Source organism: Scleropages formosus, chromosome 8 (assembly GCF_900964775.1).
Source record: "Scleropages formosus chromosome 8, fSclFor1.1, whole genome shotgun sequence".
NCBI lineage: Eukaryota > Metazoa > Chordata > Actinopteri > Osteoglossiformes > Osteoglossidae > Scleropages > Scleropages formosus.
Window position 1 is genome coordinate 30681453 of NC_041813.1, and position 13466 is coordinate 30694918.

At 50.3% G+C, this 13466-nt stretch overlaps 1 protein-coding gene and 1 non-coding gene across 2 annotated transcripts in view; one reads left to right on the plus strand and one right to left on the minus strand.

Annotated features, from left to right (window-relative positions):
* Positions 1-10864, plus strand: part of LOC108941785 (plexin domain-containing protein 1-like) — a 29761-nt gene extending 18897 nt beyond the window's left edge. Inside the window, exons 2-14 of the mRNA XM_018764629.2 lie at positions 701-864; positions 2442-2585; positions 2994-3063; positions 4908-5030; positions 5147-5265; positions 5393-5492; positions 5929-6024; positions 7269-7350; positions 8383-8443; positions 8541-8664; positions 9641-9676; positions 9877-10034; positions 10683-10864. Of these exons, the coding sequence (XP_018620145.1) occupies positions 701-864; positions 2442-2585; positions 2994-3063; positions 4908-5030; positions 5147-5265; positions 5393-5492; positions 5929-6024; positions 7269-7350; positions 8383-8443; positions 8541-8664; positions 9641-9676; positions 9877-10034; positions 10683-10802 (1397 nt within the window). The 3' untranslated portion in view covers positions 10803-10864. The remainder of the gene's footprint in view (positions 1-700; positions 865-2441; positions 2586-2993; positions 3064-4907; positions 5031-5146; positions 5266-5392; positions 5493-5928; positions 6025-7268; positions 7351-8382; positions 8444-8540; positions 8665-9640; positions 9677-9876; positions 10035-10682) is intronic.
* Positions 10865-13157: 2293 nt separating this feature from the next.
* trnac-gca (transfer RNA cysteine (anticodon GCA)) lies at positions 13158-13229 on the minus strand. The gene has a single exon. It is a non-coding gene; the product is annotated as a tRNA-Cys (tRNA).
* Positions 13230-13466: the final 237 nt, after the last annotated feature.

Consider the following 13466-nt stretch of genomic DNA (forward strand, 5'->3'; position numbering starts at 1 on the left):
ACTGAGTTCAAAAATGGCAATAATGTCACTGGAGAAGCATTTGCTTGGCTGGGGACAAATATTGCCAGATATGTTATGAACAATAGGATTTCATTCCAGACATGCACTTTGTTGCCAGAAACACCTCTTTAGGACATGTGAACATTTGGGATATTTCTAATTCTGAAAAATCCGCCATCTGGTGCCATGAGCCACGGCTAAAAACCCGAATCAAGTATTGCGCTTGCAGTTTTCACTTCTATGCAAATAACTTGAATGATATCAGGAAAAGTGTTTAACTGCTTTTGATTTTCATCGCTGATTATTGTCTCATTGATAATATGGGTTTGAAGGAAATGGCTGCGAAGCTCTGGCAGGTCTGGAACGCGTATCGCTGCGATGACGGGAAGTAAAATGTGGTCGCCTCGGGCGACTCCAGCGCGGGACACGGAGAAGGTCGATAACGTGATCTAATTTCGCTGTGGCTCGACTGATTGGATTCCGCAGGCTGCGGCTGTGTGCTCGGATGTTTGACGAGAGTGACGAGAAGTGATTTGAACAGCCAGGACCCGGGTCAAACTGCAACAGCTGTCAATCACATGGCAGACACACTGTATACTCCACGTGGCACCTCCATGCTCGGCTTCGCGCTGCTTCCTGTGCCGGACTGGCGCCGTTTTGCCCTGGTCTCTGATCCTCCATCTCACTGCGCTCTGCCCAGATCTACTGCACGGCCCTGCGGAGCTGAGGGAAGGGCTTCCGGCTGGGCCACGCAGGACTCGCAGTGAGAATGGAACCTCCTCCGAGCCGGGAAGAGCAAGATCTGACACCCTGGGGGGGGACCTGGCCATCGACTCCTTGCCCAACAACATGACTCGCATTGTGGTGAGAAGAGCTGGATTCCAAGGGGGATGGAAGTGTGTGTGTGTGTGACGTTGCCATGGTTTTGCACAGTCTTGCTAAACCCCCAATACAGTATCTGTGAGGACACACTGGCTACAGGCTGCTCCCTCTCTGATAAACAGTTGATACAATAATAAGAAAAGGGATCATTTTATGTTACCGAATGTCGCGGAGTAGTTTTACACGCTAAGTTCGACGCCCCCCATTCGCTATGAGGGAACGCAGTCGACATAAGAACGTGTTCATGTGAACCGATGGAGTCTGTTATTATGTATCTTTTATTTTTACCATTGATCCAAGTGTAAAAACACAACACGGACACAGTGTTATACCCTAAAGTTTGTCTGTTCAAGTCTCATTTGTCCCGCTGTGGTCCCCTTGGACAAGTTACATCCAGTAAATTTCTCCCACAGAACATCCAGCTGTGTAATTCAGGAGAATCGTTGCGTACTGTTGGACAGCTCGTAGCTTAGCGGACCCAAAGGTCGCAGGTTCGAATCTCACCTCTGGCTGCAGTACCCTTGGACAAGGTGGTACTTACCCTAAATTGCTCCAGTAAAAATGACCCAGCTGTATAAATGGGTGTAACTGTTGGTACGTTAATACTGTAATTTAGAGAAAAGCGTCAGATAAATGTTAATGTACTGTTGACCCAACACCCAGCTGTTGTGGGCTGGCCTGGGGCCCACTGTGTGAACCTCCCCGGGCCCTCTGTGACTCAGAGTTCCCTCTGCATAGGACCCCGTCTCCATGATTCACAAGCAGACAACAGAGCCCCACACACACACGCTCAAGTCTCTGCGCTAAGACACACCCCAAACATCCAGCACAACTGAGTGTGGAGCTGCAATACCAGGTTGTTCCTTCACATTTACCGGGATAAAACGCTGCTGGACACGGTACAGTGTAACTGCTTCCATAAACCTTTAGGCGAGTCGGGTGTGAAGGTGTAAACTGTGGTACCTGTCCTCAGGGTGCCAGGTAAATATTATTTTTTTTGGATTCTAAAGATATTATGGGCAGCTGTTGTTTTCTGTCACGGCCGTGAAATTCGGCATCGCGACGTACCCGTAGCTGAGCGTCACGCTTCGCACGACTTTGGTTTGGAAGGGAAAAAAATACCGTGGTCCTGCACTTGAAACACATGCACCTAAATCGATGAGTCCCGGTACAACGTGTGTAATTTTCTTACATGTGAGCGTCGAAATTTATGTGCAGTTTTACTCTCACGCCCTCGTGCTGGTAGCGTAGCGGACCCAAAGGTTGCAGGTTCGAGTCTCGCCTCCACTGTTGTACCCTCGGGCAAGGTACTTACTGTAAATTTAAATGTATAATTAGTGAATAATTGTGAGGCGCTTGGAGAAAAGTGTCAGCCCAGCGAGTATGTGTAATTCTATAAATAAATCTGTGCGTGTACCTTTACAAGAGTCTGGTTGATCCTGCCTATGGGGTGAATAATTGAGAAGGATGTAGACCACCCACTGGGAAGCCCAGGGGCGACACTTGTAACGCTAAACGGAGCTTTTTAAGTGTTAAATCCGCGTCTCCCTCGGTCCCAGGAGGACTCGCACAGGTACTACACGTGGCGCAGTTTCGGACCGGCGGACCGGGACACAGAGGAGCTCTGGGTGGACCTGAGTGACCCGCGACTGAGCGAAGTGCGCATGCACGGCATCCTGTCCAACACACACCGGCAGGCTGCGGTGAGAGACCCACGTGTGCGCGCGCGTGCGCGCACACACACACACACACACACACACACACACACACACACACACACACACACACACACACACACACACAAAAGAGAGTGAGTGACTTGACCCCCATATTCCATGTGTTCCATATTAGGCAATCAGACAATCCCAGATTATGGCGTTTAAGGCATCATTCCTCATATACTGGCGCTGACACTTTGTAATAATTGTTTGTTGTCCAAAACCAAGTGTTTGATGCTTCTTTTTTGTAGAATTCCTCCTTTTCTTAACGTTCACCCAAGGGGGGGTTAAATAGCTTTTGTTTTCCTTGTTTCTTTTGATGCTCGTGCTGAAAAATATCAGTCATATTCTTCAATATTCAGTCCTCTGCCTCTTTCTTTTTGTCTTCCACAGCGGGTGGCCCTCTCCTTCGATTTCCCCTTCTACGGCCATTACCTGCGGCAGATCACCATAGCAACCGGAGGTACGGTACATTGCTATGCAGGCAGCCCCCCCCCTCCGCAGGGGGTTCAGATGTCAACAACATTCTCCACTTTGTTCTTCGTCCCCTTTGCAAAGCAAACCTATATGCAGTATTTATCACACCCGGCAGTTCTCGTATCAATAATTAATAAAAAGGCAGAGCAAGAGCAGAAGCAGAACAGCAGATTTCTAGAACATTCCTAGCATTACTGCTGGGCCCGGTCAGGGTAGATTTCCTGCTGTAACCTCGAGGTTGCTAGGATTGTACTGAGGGACGGGACCTGCCGTTGTACCTTTGAGCGGTGAGCCTGAATTGCTGTTGGAAGAATATCCAAAAATCTGTTGTTTATTCATCCAGGAGGGGCTTCCTTTCAATGAAAATGAGTGTTAGGTGTGTCTACTAAGCTCTTTAAAAGGACTTGCTCATTTATAGAGTCACACCATCCCAGCTGTATCAGTTCAGGGTTAAGTCCCTAACTGCAGGAATAAGTGGGTTTTGAGCCTGTGTCTTCATAGCAAGGGAAACACTTCAACCGCTGCGCCACCTGCTGGCCCTCTTTAAATGGACACATTGCAGCTATTTTGGCTGAAAGCACAACAGACTCAAGAAAATGACCCAGGTGACTTTGCCCTTTTTTCACACTGTAAACAGCCGCCGAGTCCCCCAGGGACACGCACCCCTGTGCTTGTGTGTTCACACGTTCGGTCAGTGTCGCTGCCCATTTGTATTCCGCCCGTCTTACCGCCGTCACGTGTCGCACGATTAATCCGCCAACATTGTTTTGAGTCTTTGTCTGCGTCGTTGTGGTCCCGGTGCTGATGGGCTCTCCTAAACCCACGACACACTCCCACTAATGAGGCGCCCGTCCTTCTGACGCATCGTCCTGTCTTTACCGCAATTAGTACAACGCCTGTGTACCCCGTTCCGGCACCATTCGGATCGAGCTCCTTGGAATGGAAATGTAAAATAGTCTGTGAAGATGGGCGCAGCACCTTGATCCCGAACCGAAGCGCTGGGAGGAGAAGTCGGGCCGTGTCCGTGCACGACGTCGATAGATGATGTATCATCGGATCCATCATCCTGCAACTAACTGACACAGGTTCGAATCCCTGCAGTACCCTGATCCAGCCTAATGGGTTAATAATGGTCAGCACCTTCTCACACACACACACCCCGCTTTATCGGCATCTTTAGAGAAATGGAATGAATAGAAATGACAACGTTGCTCCCACTCTTGCGCACTGATGTGTGCGTGTGTGTGTGTGTGTGAGATGAGGACGACCGGCCTCCACACACCTCTGACCTTCTCTCCTCCCTCCATTAAGGGTTCGACTGTGGGCATCTCTCTCTAAACTGTCGCTTTGTTGATCAGCACTCGGAGGCAGGTGGATAAAGTGTGCATCGATCACGCGCTCCGCCAATTCTCACCAGTGTCTTCACTGTGGTTTATCCCCTGCCGTGGCCGGCTGGTCCCCTAGAACTCTGGTACTGGGGCTCAAAGGATCCATGTGGCTCGTGGGACCTTACGATGGTGACAGGAAGCGACTTGTTCAGCTGCTTCTTTCCTCCAGAGAGACTCTGTCAAGTTACCATCAGTTATTTTCCCATTATGTTATTTGTACAGCTGGGAAGGTTTTACTGCAGTAATTTGGGGTAAGTTCCTTGCTCAAGGGAACTACAGCAGGAGGCGAGAGTGGAAGGCAGCGGCTCCGTCCGCTTCAGCTGCCCCAACGCTGGATTGGTCACTGGGACACTTTAGGTTCGTGCTTAAGGTTCGAGGGGAGACCTGAGTCTGCGGGTGGAGGTGATTGAGTGTGTTGATCTTGACCTCTGACCTTCTCCAGGATTCATCTTCACCGGGGATGTCGTGCACCGCTTTCTGACGGCCACGCAGTACATCGCACCCCTCATGGCCAACTTTGACCCGAGCCTCTCCAAGGAGTCCACGGTGCAGTACATGGACAACGGTGGGCGAGTGGGCGGGGCTACACACTGCTGGGGGGTGTGGCTTCGAGCCACGATGAGGCGGAGCCACGCTCCGTCGTGTTTCACCGGTGCCGTTCGCCCCTCCTCCCATCCCCAGGGAAGGTGTTTGTGGTGCAGTGGGACAAGGTGAGGCTTCACGGCAGGGAGCGGGAGGGCGCCTTCATCTTCCAGGTGGTCCTGCGCAGGACGGGGGACATCGTGTTCAGCTACAGAGATGTGAGGACATCCAGATGTGGCTTTGCTCTCAAAAAAGCCCAGATTGCGCCGCTGAGAATAAACTGCAGAAATGTCTCACTTTCCTCACCGTGACTTAAGGCTTCCACCCCTCCCCTTCCCACCCCAGGTGCCACTGCCGGTGGAGGAGATCAGCTCGGCGGAGCACCCGGTGAAGGTGGGCTTGTCCGATGCCTTCATGACCCTTCTTCCCTCCCAGGAGACGCCAGGTCAGTGACAAGCGGGCGACCTTTGACCTCCATCACAGCGGCCCTTATTTGTACAGGATCCATGGACATTCCGACATATTCGTATTATAATCTTCCTTAGTGGTGACGAAGGGATTTCTGTGCCGTTTTCTTCCAGCTGTTCGCATCTTCTTGTCCAGTTTGGAGAAATGAACAGCGGTCACTGCTTTGGCTGTGTTTTGTTACTTACTGCAGCACATATATCTTTTTCACATTTATTATATTAAGACATCGAAGATAACGCTGCACCTCCTCCATAGGCTCCACATGTATGTCTTGCTGCATAAGTAACCGTGTTATATGCAAGCTTCTAATTTTTACATGTGACACAAACACCACGATGCCGTTTATTTCGTTAAATCTGCTTCGTACCGTACAGTAAATTCTCGCACCCATCGAATCTCTGCATGTCCCGCAGGCGCTCAGCGGAGAACGATATACGAGTACCACCGAGTGGAGATCGACACCACGAAGATAAGCAACAGCACTGCCTTTGAATTTACCCCGCTCCCCAGTGAGTGGACCCCCCGTACCCCATCATGACACTGACACCGCCGTTGCTGGACCGTCAGCCTGGCCGCATCACTCTCCCCGACCGGCGATAAATGGCTGCTAGTGCGATGGCCAGAGCTGCTGCTTTTGGGCCCAAAGGTCACAGGTTCAAATCCGGCCTCCAGCTGTCATACCCTTGGGCAACGTACTTACCTTAAAAAAATTGCCCAGCTGTACAAAGGGATAAATTGTAGAAAAGTCTCAAATAGATATAAATTACATTAGTGGTTGTTTGGTAGGGGGTGCGGTGGCGCAGTGGGTTGGACCGCAGTCCTGCTCTCCGGTGGGTCTGGGGTTCGAGTCCTGCTTGGGGTGCCTTGTGATGGACTGGCGTCCCGTCCTGGGTGTGTCCCCTTCCCCCTCCGGCCTTACGCCCTGTGTTGCCGGGTAGGCTCCGGTTCCCCGTGACCCCGTACGGGACAAGCGGTTCTGAAAATGTGTGTGTGTGTGTGTGTGTGTGTGTGTGTGTGTGTGTGTGTGTGTGTAGTGGTTGTTTCAGCTGTTTTGCTTTGAAAAACAGGGTATTTCTTTTCTGGCCTTTACACACACAGTCTGAAACCGCTTGTCCCAAGTGGGGTCGCGGGAAACGGAGCGTAACCCGGCAACACAGGACACAAGGCTGGAGGCAGAGGGGACCCCGGACAGGACGCCAGTCCATTGCAAGGCAGCAAGGCACCTCAAGCAGGGCTCGAACCCCAGACCCACCAGAGAGTAGGCACAGGCCAAACCTGCCATGCCACCGCACTCCCACAGCTGGACTTCATATTTTAGAGATTAACTTAATTTTTATATCATGTATCACCACATTCTTCACTAAAAACATAATTATTAAAAAAAAAAAAAATTTTATTTCCAATATTTCCATAGCAATGCGACAAGATGTAAAGTTATGGAAAATGAGACCCCTATAGTTTATAAAATAACTTTACAGCAAGCTGTTGGAACAGTGCTTGACTGTGTGTGTGTGTGTGTGTGTGAGAGAGAGAGAGAGAGAGATTGCCCTGTGATGGAGTGAGATCCTGTTCAAGGTGTACCCCACGTCACACCCTGTGCTTCCAGGATGGACTCAGGACCACCACTGTCTTGCGCTGCACAAGCCTCCTTTAAGAATGAACATATGAAAGAAAGAAATAAAGAAAGAAAAACTAAAAGAGTTCGCCCTGTCGGTCCACCGCGCAGGTTAACCAGTGTGTTTCTTCTCCCCAGCTTGTCTCCAGCATGACAACTGTGAGTTCTGTCTCACCTCCAACTTGACATCTGGCTGCAACTGGTGCAACGTCCTCCAGAGGTCAGCGGGGGGTCCTCGCGCTCCACAGGGGGTCTCTGAAAAACAGCTCCACCTAATCTTTTCCAGTGCTTTCCACATGAGCTCTCTTTGAGAAGGCGTTTGTGTGTGCGTGTGTGTGTGCGTGTGTGTGTGCTTGTGCGTGCGTGTGTTGTTTTATCTTTTTGTCGCTATATCTGCTTTAGTCTGCGCTTCCGGAAGAGCGTCCTGTGTCCCCAAAGGGGTCGGACGGCTCTTTCTGAACCTCGGGGGCAGAACATAAAGCCCGAGGGTCCTGGGTGACGGCATCAGCCTTGTCGACCTCATCACGACAAGCATGGATTAACTTCCAGAATTCAACGGGGCGCACGAGGACCGTCCTCATTTGACCCCGACAGCCGTATACGTGCGGACGTGCGGACGTGGCGCTGTGTTCGTTTCCTAACCGGGTCCCCGTGGAGCGGATCGTCCGCCCTGAGAAAAACAATTCCGTTTGTAATTTACGTGACTGGAGCCCAATCCACTCAAGGGATTGTTTACTCGTGACAAATAGCAAACCAGTTTTTGTCTCATTTAAGAGCAATGCTATGTTAAAAAAAAAAAAAAAAAAACCTTTTATCATGGTTTTGCAATCCGCACATTTGCAGAATAGACGCCAGAGGTAGAGGGTGAGACTGGTACAAAATGCGGTAAATAGAGCAAAAAGCATCAGTTCCAGGTTATTGGCCTTCTTTCCTGTGCGCCGTGGACGGTTCTGTCCAGTGTGAGACCAGTTAGTGTCCAAGCTGAGGCTCGGGTTCCAGTCGCCCAGCGCACGCAGGTGGTTGCTTGTCCAATGGGGGCTCTTCTGCTGAACGCGCCTCCATCCGGTTCTGGCCGGGTGGTCTTCCAGACGGAGCTCCCAGGTCAGGGTCCTGCGGGCGTACCCTGGTGCGGAAGATGTGACGTGGACCGCGGGTCCACCTGCGAGGGTCGCCTCAGTGTGGAGTGCATGAGCTGTCGTGGTGGGCGTGGAGGAGGTCGCTCACGCACCATCTCCGCGTGGGTCTCTTCCAGGTGCTCGGACGGCCTCGACAGACACAGGCAGGAGTGGCTGGATCACGGCTGTTCGGACGAGGTAGGAGCCGCACCTCCTCTGACGGTGCCGGGTGGTTGCGAGCTCGAATCCCCCCGGGGAAGCTGATCTCTGTGCGGTCTGTGCTGTTCTGCGGCAGGCCAAAGACGGTGCCTGCCAGGATTATGGCCCAGATGAAGACGACTGGCTGGCGGAGGCGAGCCCCTCGGACCCTGGACCCACACCCTCCTCGGGGCACCTCCCTGATGGCACTGTGACCGAGGGTGAGCAAGCCAGTGTGTGTGCGTGCGTGTGCCAGCCACTCGCACAGATGATAAAACACAAACCAAGAATATATTCCGGAAAATACCGAGCTGTAGCACTTTGATGGTGTAATATACGCTGTGTACCTCATGCCTTCAAATGAGCTGACAAATTGGGCCCGAACCACCGGGAGCGAAGCTCAGCAATCACAGTGGGACGACTCCCGGATGAATGTACCAGGGTACTTACCGCGGCCTCGCTCCGAAGGAGACGCTTTGATAAATGCGCCATCGCTTCGTGTGCCATCTGAACCCATTTCAATGCGGCCACTTTCAAAGTTATGGATATTATACTCAGCCTTTGGATATGAATTACTCATGTAAGAGTTTAACCAGTATTCATCATTATGTCAGAGCCGCTGCGCGTAGATGAACGGAGCCCTTCAATTACTGTCTCTATTTAATCGTATTATTTAGCTAACGCTCCTCTTGCCCCGGAATTATTCTTAATCCCGGATGCCGTACGGTTCCTTTTAACACTTGTGCAGTTCTTTTTTTTGAAGTTTTGTCACCATGGGATAGCTGGTAAAGTACTGGTTAAAGCTGTGACTTTTGGACCCCAGGGTTGCAGGTTCGAATCCCACCTCCAGCTGTAGTACCCTTGAGAAAGGCACTCGCCCTAAATTGCTCTAATTAAATTTCCCAGCTGTATATATAATTGTAATCAATAAATTGCAATGTAATACATATCTGTAAACAGCTTAACATTGTAAAACATCAGCTGAATGAATAAATGTAATAATTCTCAGGAATAAGTGAAAATGAGTCTGGAATTATGGTTAATTTGAAGCGCTCCGAAATTTGGCTGCTTGGGGAGCAGACATCTGTGACAAGTGAACGAACGTAAGTGGGTTAATGAGCGGCATATGAAGGCGTGGAATCCCGTCACGCGTACACGTCTCGGGCTCACAGACACCTTTTATTTTTCTGTTCACAGACGACACCAAACAAATAATCCGCTACAACGGTAATGGTGAGTTCAATGGACGGTTGTAAATAATTCTTTACCCTTGGCCTACAAGTGTGTGTGTGTGTGTGTGTGTGTGTGTGTGAGCGTCTGTCTTTGTTCATCCCTGGAATTCTCCGGAAGGATGGCGCGAATGAAATCGCTGCATTATGCGGGGAAACGACTCACCTTGCGTCACTTAGCAACAGACCCTCTCTCTGTCCCAGGCCAGAAGACACGTCCTCCGGAGCAGCAGGGGGCGCCGGTGCACACCGGCATCATCGTGGGCGTCGTTTCTGCGCTCGTGTTGCTCCTGGCCTTCACTCTCCTGGCTCTGTACATCAGCTCGCACCCTGCCGCAGCCCCGCCTCTCTACCTCCTACCGGTCAGTGTGGCCATCGGGGTGACCGCTTGTGTCCGTCACCCCTGGCTGGAGTTTAGGTCTGGTCCCAGGGGCTCCGCGGGACAGTACCGACGATGCTCTTGAAGCAGCAGGTGGTCTAGTGCTTAGAAATAGGGACATCTTGCCCTCGAAGGACACAAGTTCAAATCCCACACCTGCCGTTGTACCTCTGTAAAAGTTACCCAGGTGTACAAACGGGTAAAAATTCTGAGTACCTTAGGGTACAAACCCAACATTGTATGTTAGTTACAGCACAGCATCAAGTCAGGGATTATGGAGCTATAATAGTGTAGTGGTTACAGCTACTGCCTATGGACCCATAGGGCATAGGGCACAGGTTCCAGTCCAGCACACCAGCTATAGTACCCTTGAGCAAGGTACTTACTCTGAATTGCTCTGGTAAAAGTTACTCAGCTGTATAAATGGGTCAAGAATTGTAAGTATAGTAGTGACAGAATAGCTCTCGATGCATTTATTATTCTTTTTAATTAATTATTTTCATAACTTTATCTACCACTTAAATTCAAATTTAAAAATGGAAATCTGCGGACTTTTCGACCACCGCTGTCTCCTTGACCGTTCTCTTGAACCCTGCGCACGGCCTCTGTGTTGTTCATCTCGTTTCCTCAGCGACGCAGTAAGTACTGGCCTTCTATGAAGTTCCGGAACCAGAACGGCCACTCGAGCTACACGGAGGTGGACGGCGGCAGCACCGAGAAGGAGGGCTTCATCGAGGCCGAGCAGTGTTGAGACACGGGGCGTGGAGGCGCATGGGGTCACGTCCAGGACAGACGGGTGGTCCAATGGGGTGGGGTGGGGTGGGGTGGGGGGGCGGTCTGATCCGGAGAGGCACCAAAGCTCAAGTGGACGAGGGTTCGACAAATTCAACACTTCCAACTCTGCCAAAGGTCGGCGACGACGGCCACTTCGGAGGAGACTCCTCCTGGGTTCGAGACCCAAAGAAGCGACCTGCGGTGGAACAGGATGCCAGGGAGTAATGAAGACAAGTTAAAAGACACATTTTTCAAACTCTTGTCACTTCTGACGGGTCTGGACAGTTTGTCCCACTGGGGAGCGTCATCCTCCGTTAAAGCAAATAATGTACTGTACATATTTGATCCTTTCTCTTCTGCCCTGAACAAAATGTTTTATACAGTGTTTTTATTAATGACAAGCCATATGAAGGTGTTCTTCTTTCTACGTACACATGACTGCTTTATCCCCCCCATTTTTTTCCACATATGTTTTTACAGGACTTTGAGTTAAAACAGGGGTGGGCAAACCTTGTCTAAATCCTCCAGTGAATCTGGCCTCTTGCGAAGTCCATGAGCAGTAAATTCACGGTATGCTGTGACTGATTGCTTTGTAATTTCCACGCCAGCCCAGAATAACTGCAATCAATCAAATGTTAGCAGCTCTTCCCTCACATGGGAGAGGCAGCACAAGAAATTCCCTGACAAATTAATAATTTGCGCGTGATGTGCGCGGTGGAAATGAAATGTGGTCGAACTGCACCGGCGCTCTCAGCGATTGTTTGTAATTGGGAATTTGGAATTGGGTCTGCGCGACGCTGCAATGCATTCTGGGAGTTCTCACCTGGGAAACCATCGGTAAAAATGCGGTCCGTGCCCATGGTCCCCCGCATCTAAGGAAACAATGCTGGACCTGGGGAGATTCCTAATGACTGTTATAACTTACCCTGAAATTCCATATATCTATCAGTATCCTGGTACATAGGCACACGTGTCTGTCTGTCTGTATATATATATTTATATGTGTATCTATATATTTGAGGGAAAGTCGTTTTGGATGCGAGAGACACCTGCAGAACACAGGTATTGTAAGATGCGGGGGAGCGCGCCCCCTGCTGGACAGGACCATTTAGGTAGGGGTCTGGCGCACAAAGACATGGGGAGGAAGGCCGAAGGACCAGTGCTGACATCTCCAACTCTAGAGGGGGTTTGCAGACGTGCAGGAAGGTTCTTCACCACACGTCGAAGGTGGTCCCACATCACGGCCTTGCGAGCAATATGAAGCGGCGAGTTCGCGAAGGGCAGCGCGCACTCGCCGGGCCTACCAATGAGAGACGCACGCTTTCCCGGGGGCCGCTTGAACGTCAGGTAACGTAGCGGTTAAGGGAACGCATATGGAACCAGAAGGTTGTAGATTCAAAGCCCCCGTGCTGCTCCATTATGTTATCCAGCGGTAACTTCCTTTGTACAACGACAGTTAAGCAGTGCAATAAAGAAGAGTTTTTTGAACGACTTTCCCTCTTGTGCTGCTCTATCGGTCACCGAGCGCGCCTGCGTTGAGGTTGCGAACGGGCCGACGCTCGAAAGAGACACCTTCGCCGGAAATATTTACAAATTAATCCATTTTTAACTTTGGCTTCTGATAAGGCAGTACGAAAACATCTTCATTCATAGTGGGCCATTTAATGGTTCCTCCTGAGATACGTAGAAAACTTACATGTACAGGTTGGCAGGAGTGCCGTTACAATAAAAATCGATGTTATGCGCTGGTGGCCCATACGTCGGAACGTTTGCCAGACTCAAGTTTTGAAATGATTACACAGGAAATTCTCGTGTTTCCCAGTTTCTATGTTTAGAGCTGTCGGTTTGAACGCAGCGTACGCAAAGGGTTCATACACTGAATTTCAGTCGAAGGGAGGGTTTCTACTCAACAGCAGTGCCTTGTTTCCGTTGTTTAAATCTCGTTTCATCTTGGCCATAATTTCTAGTATATTCACCAAACAGGTGATTTACAGGAAAAACAGGGATACTATAGCGCTGCCTAACTGTCTCGTCCCTGTTCTTCAGTGAAATTCAGTGAAAGCTTGTGTTACCAATAACCGCTCGCCAAGTGTGGGGTCGCGGTGGTCCGGAGCCTATCCTGGCAGCGTCGGGCGTGAGCACGGGTTCACCGTGGACTGGAGGCCAGTCCCTCGCCGGCGGCTTTGTTTCAGCAACATGGAGTCAATTATTGAGTCTCTTGTTTAAACCCGCAACACTGAATAAAACGTTTCATCCGCATTTGTTTAATAAAGATGTGTTTTCTAATTACGGTCAGTGAGATTTTTAAATCAAAAAAATTATTTTAAAAAAGAGGGGGCACCCGGATTTGAACCGGGGACCTCTTGATCTGCAGTCAAATGCTCTACCACTGAGCTATACCCCCGATACGTGCAATCTGTCTCTTTTCCTACATAAATACCTGTGTCTGTTCGCTGGTTCGCCGTTTTCTCTTTTTGACGTTTATTTGTTACAAATTCACACATAAAACGTCCTCGTGGCCCAGTACGAGCTCGCTGTCCGAGCGCGCGCACACACACCGAGCTTTATTCTCCCCACCTGTGTGTGAAACCTGCTCGGTCGCCACGCAGGAGCCTGCCCGGAGTTATTATTTTTATATCGT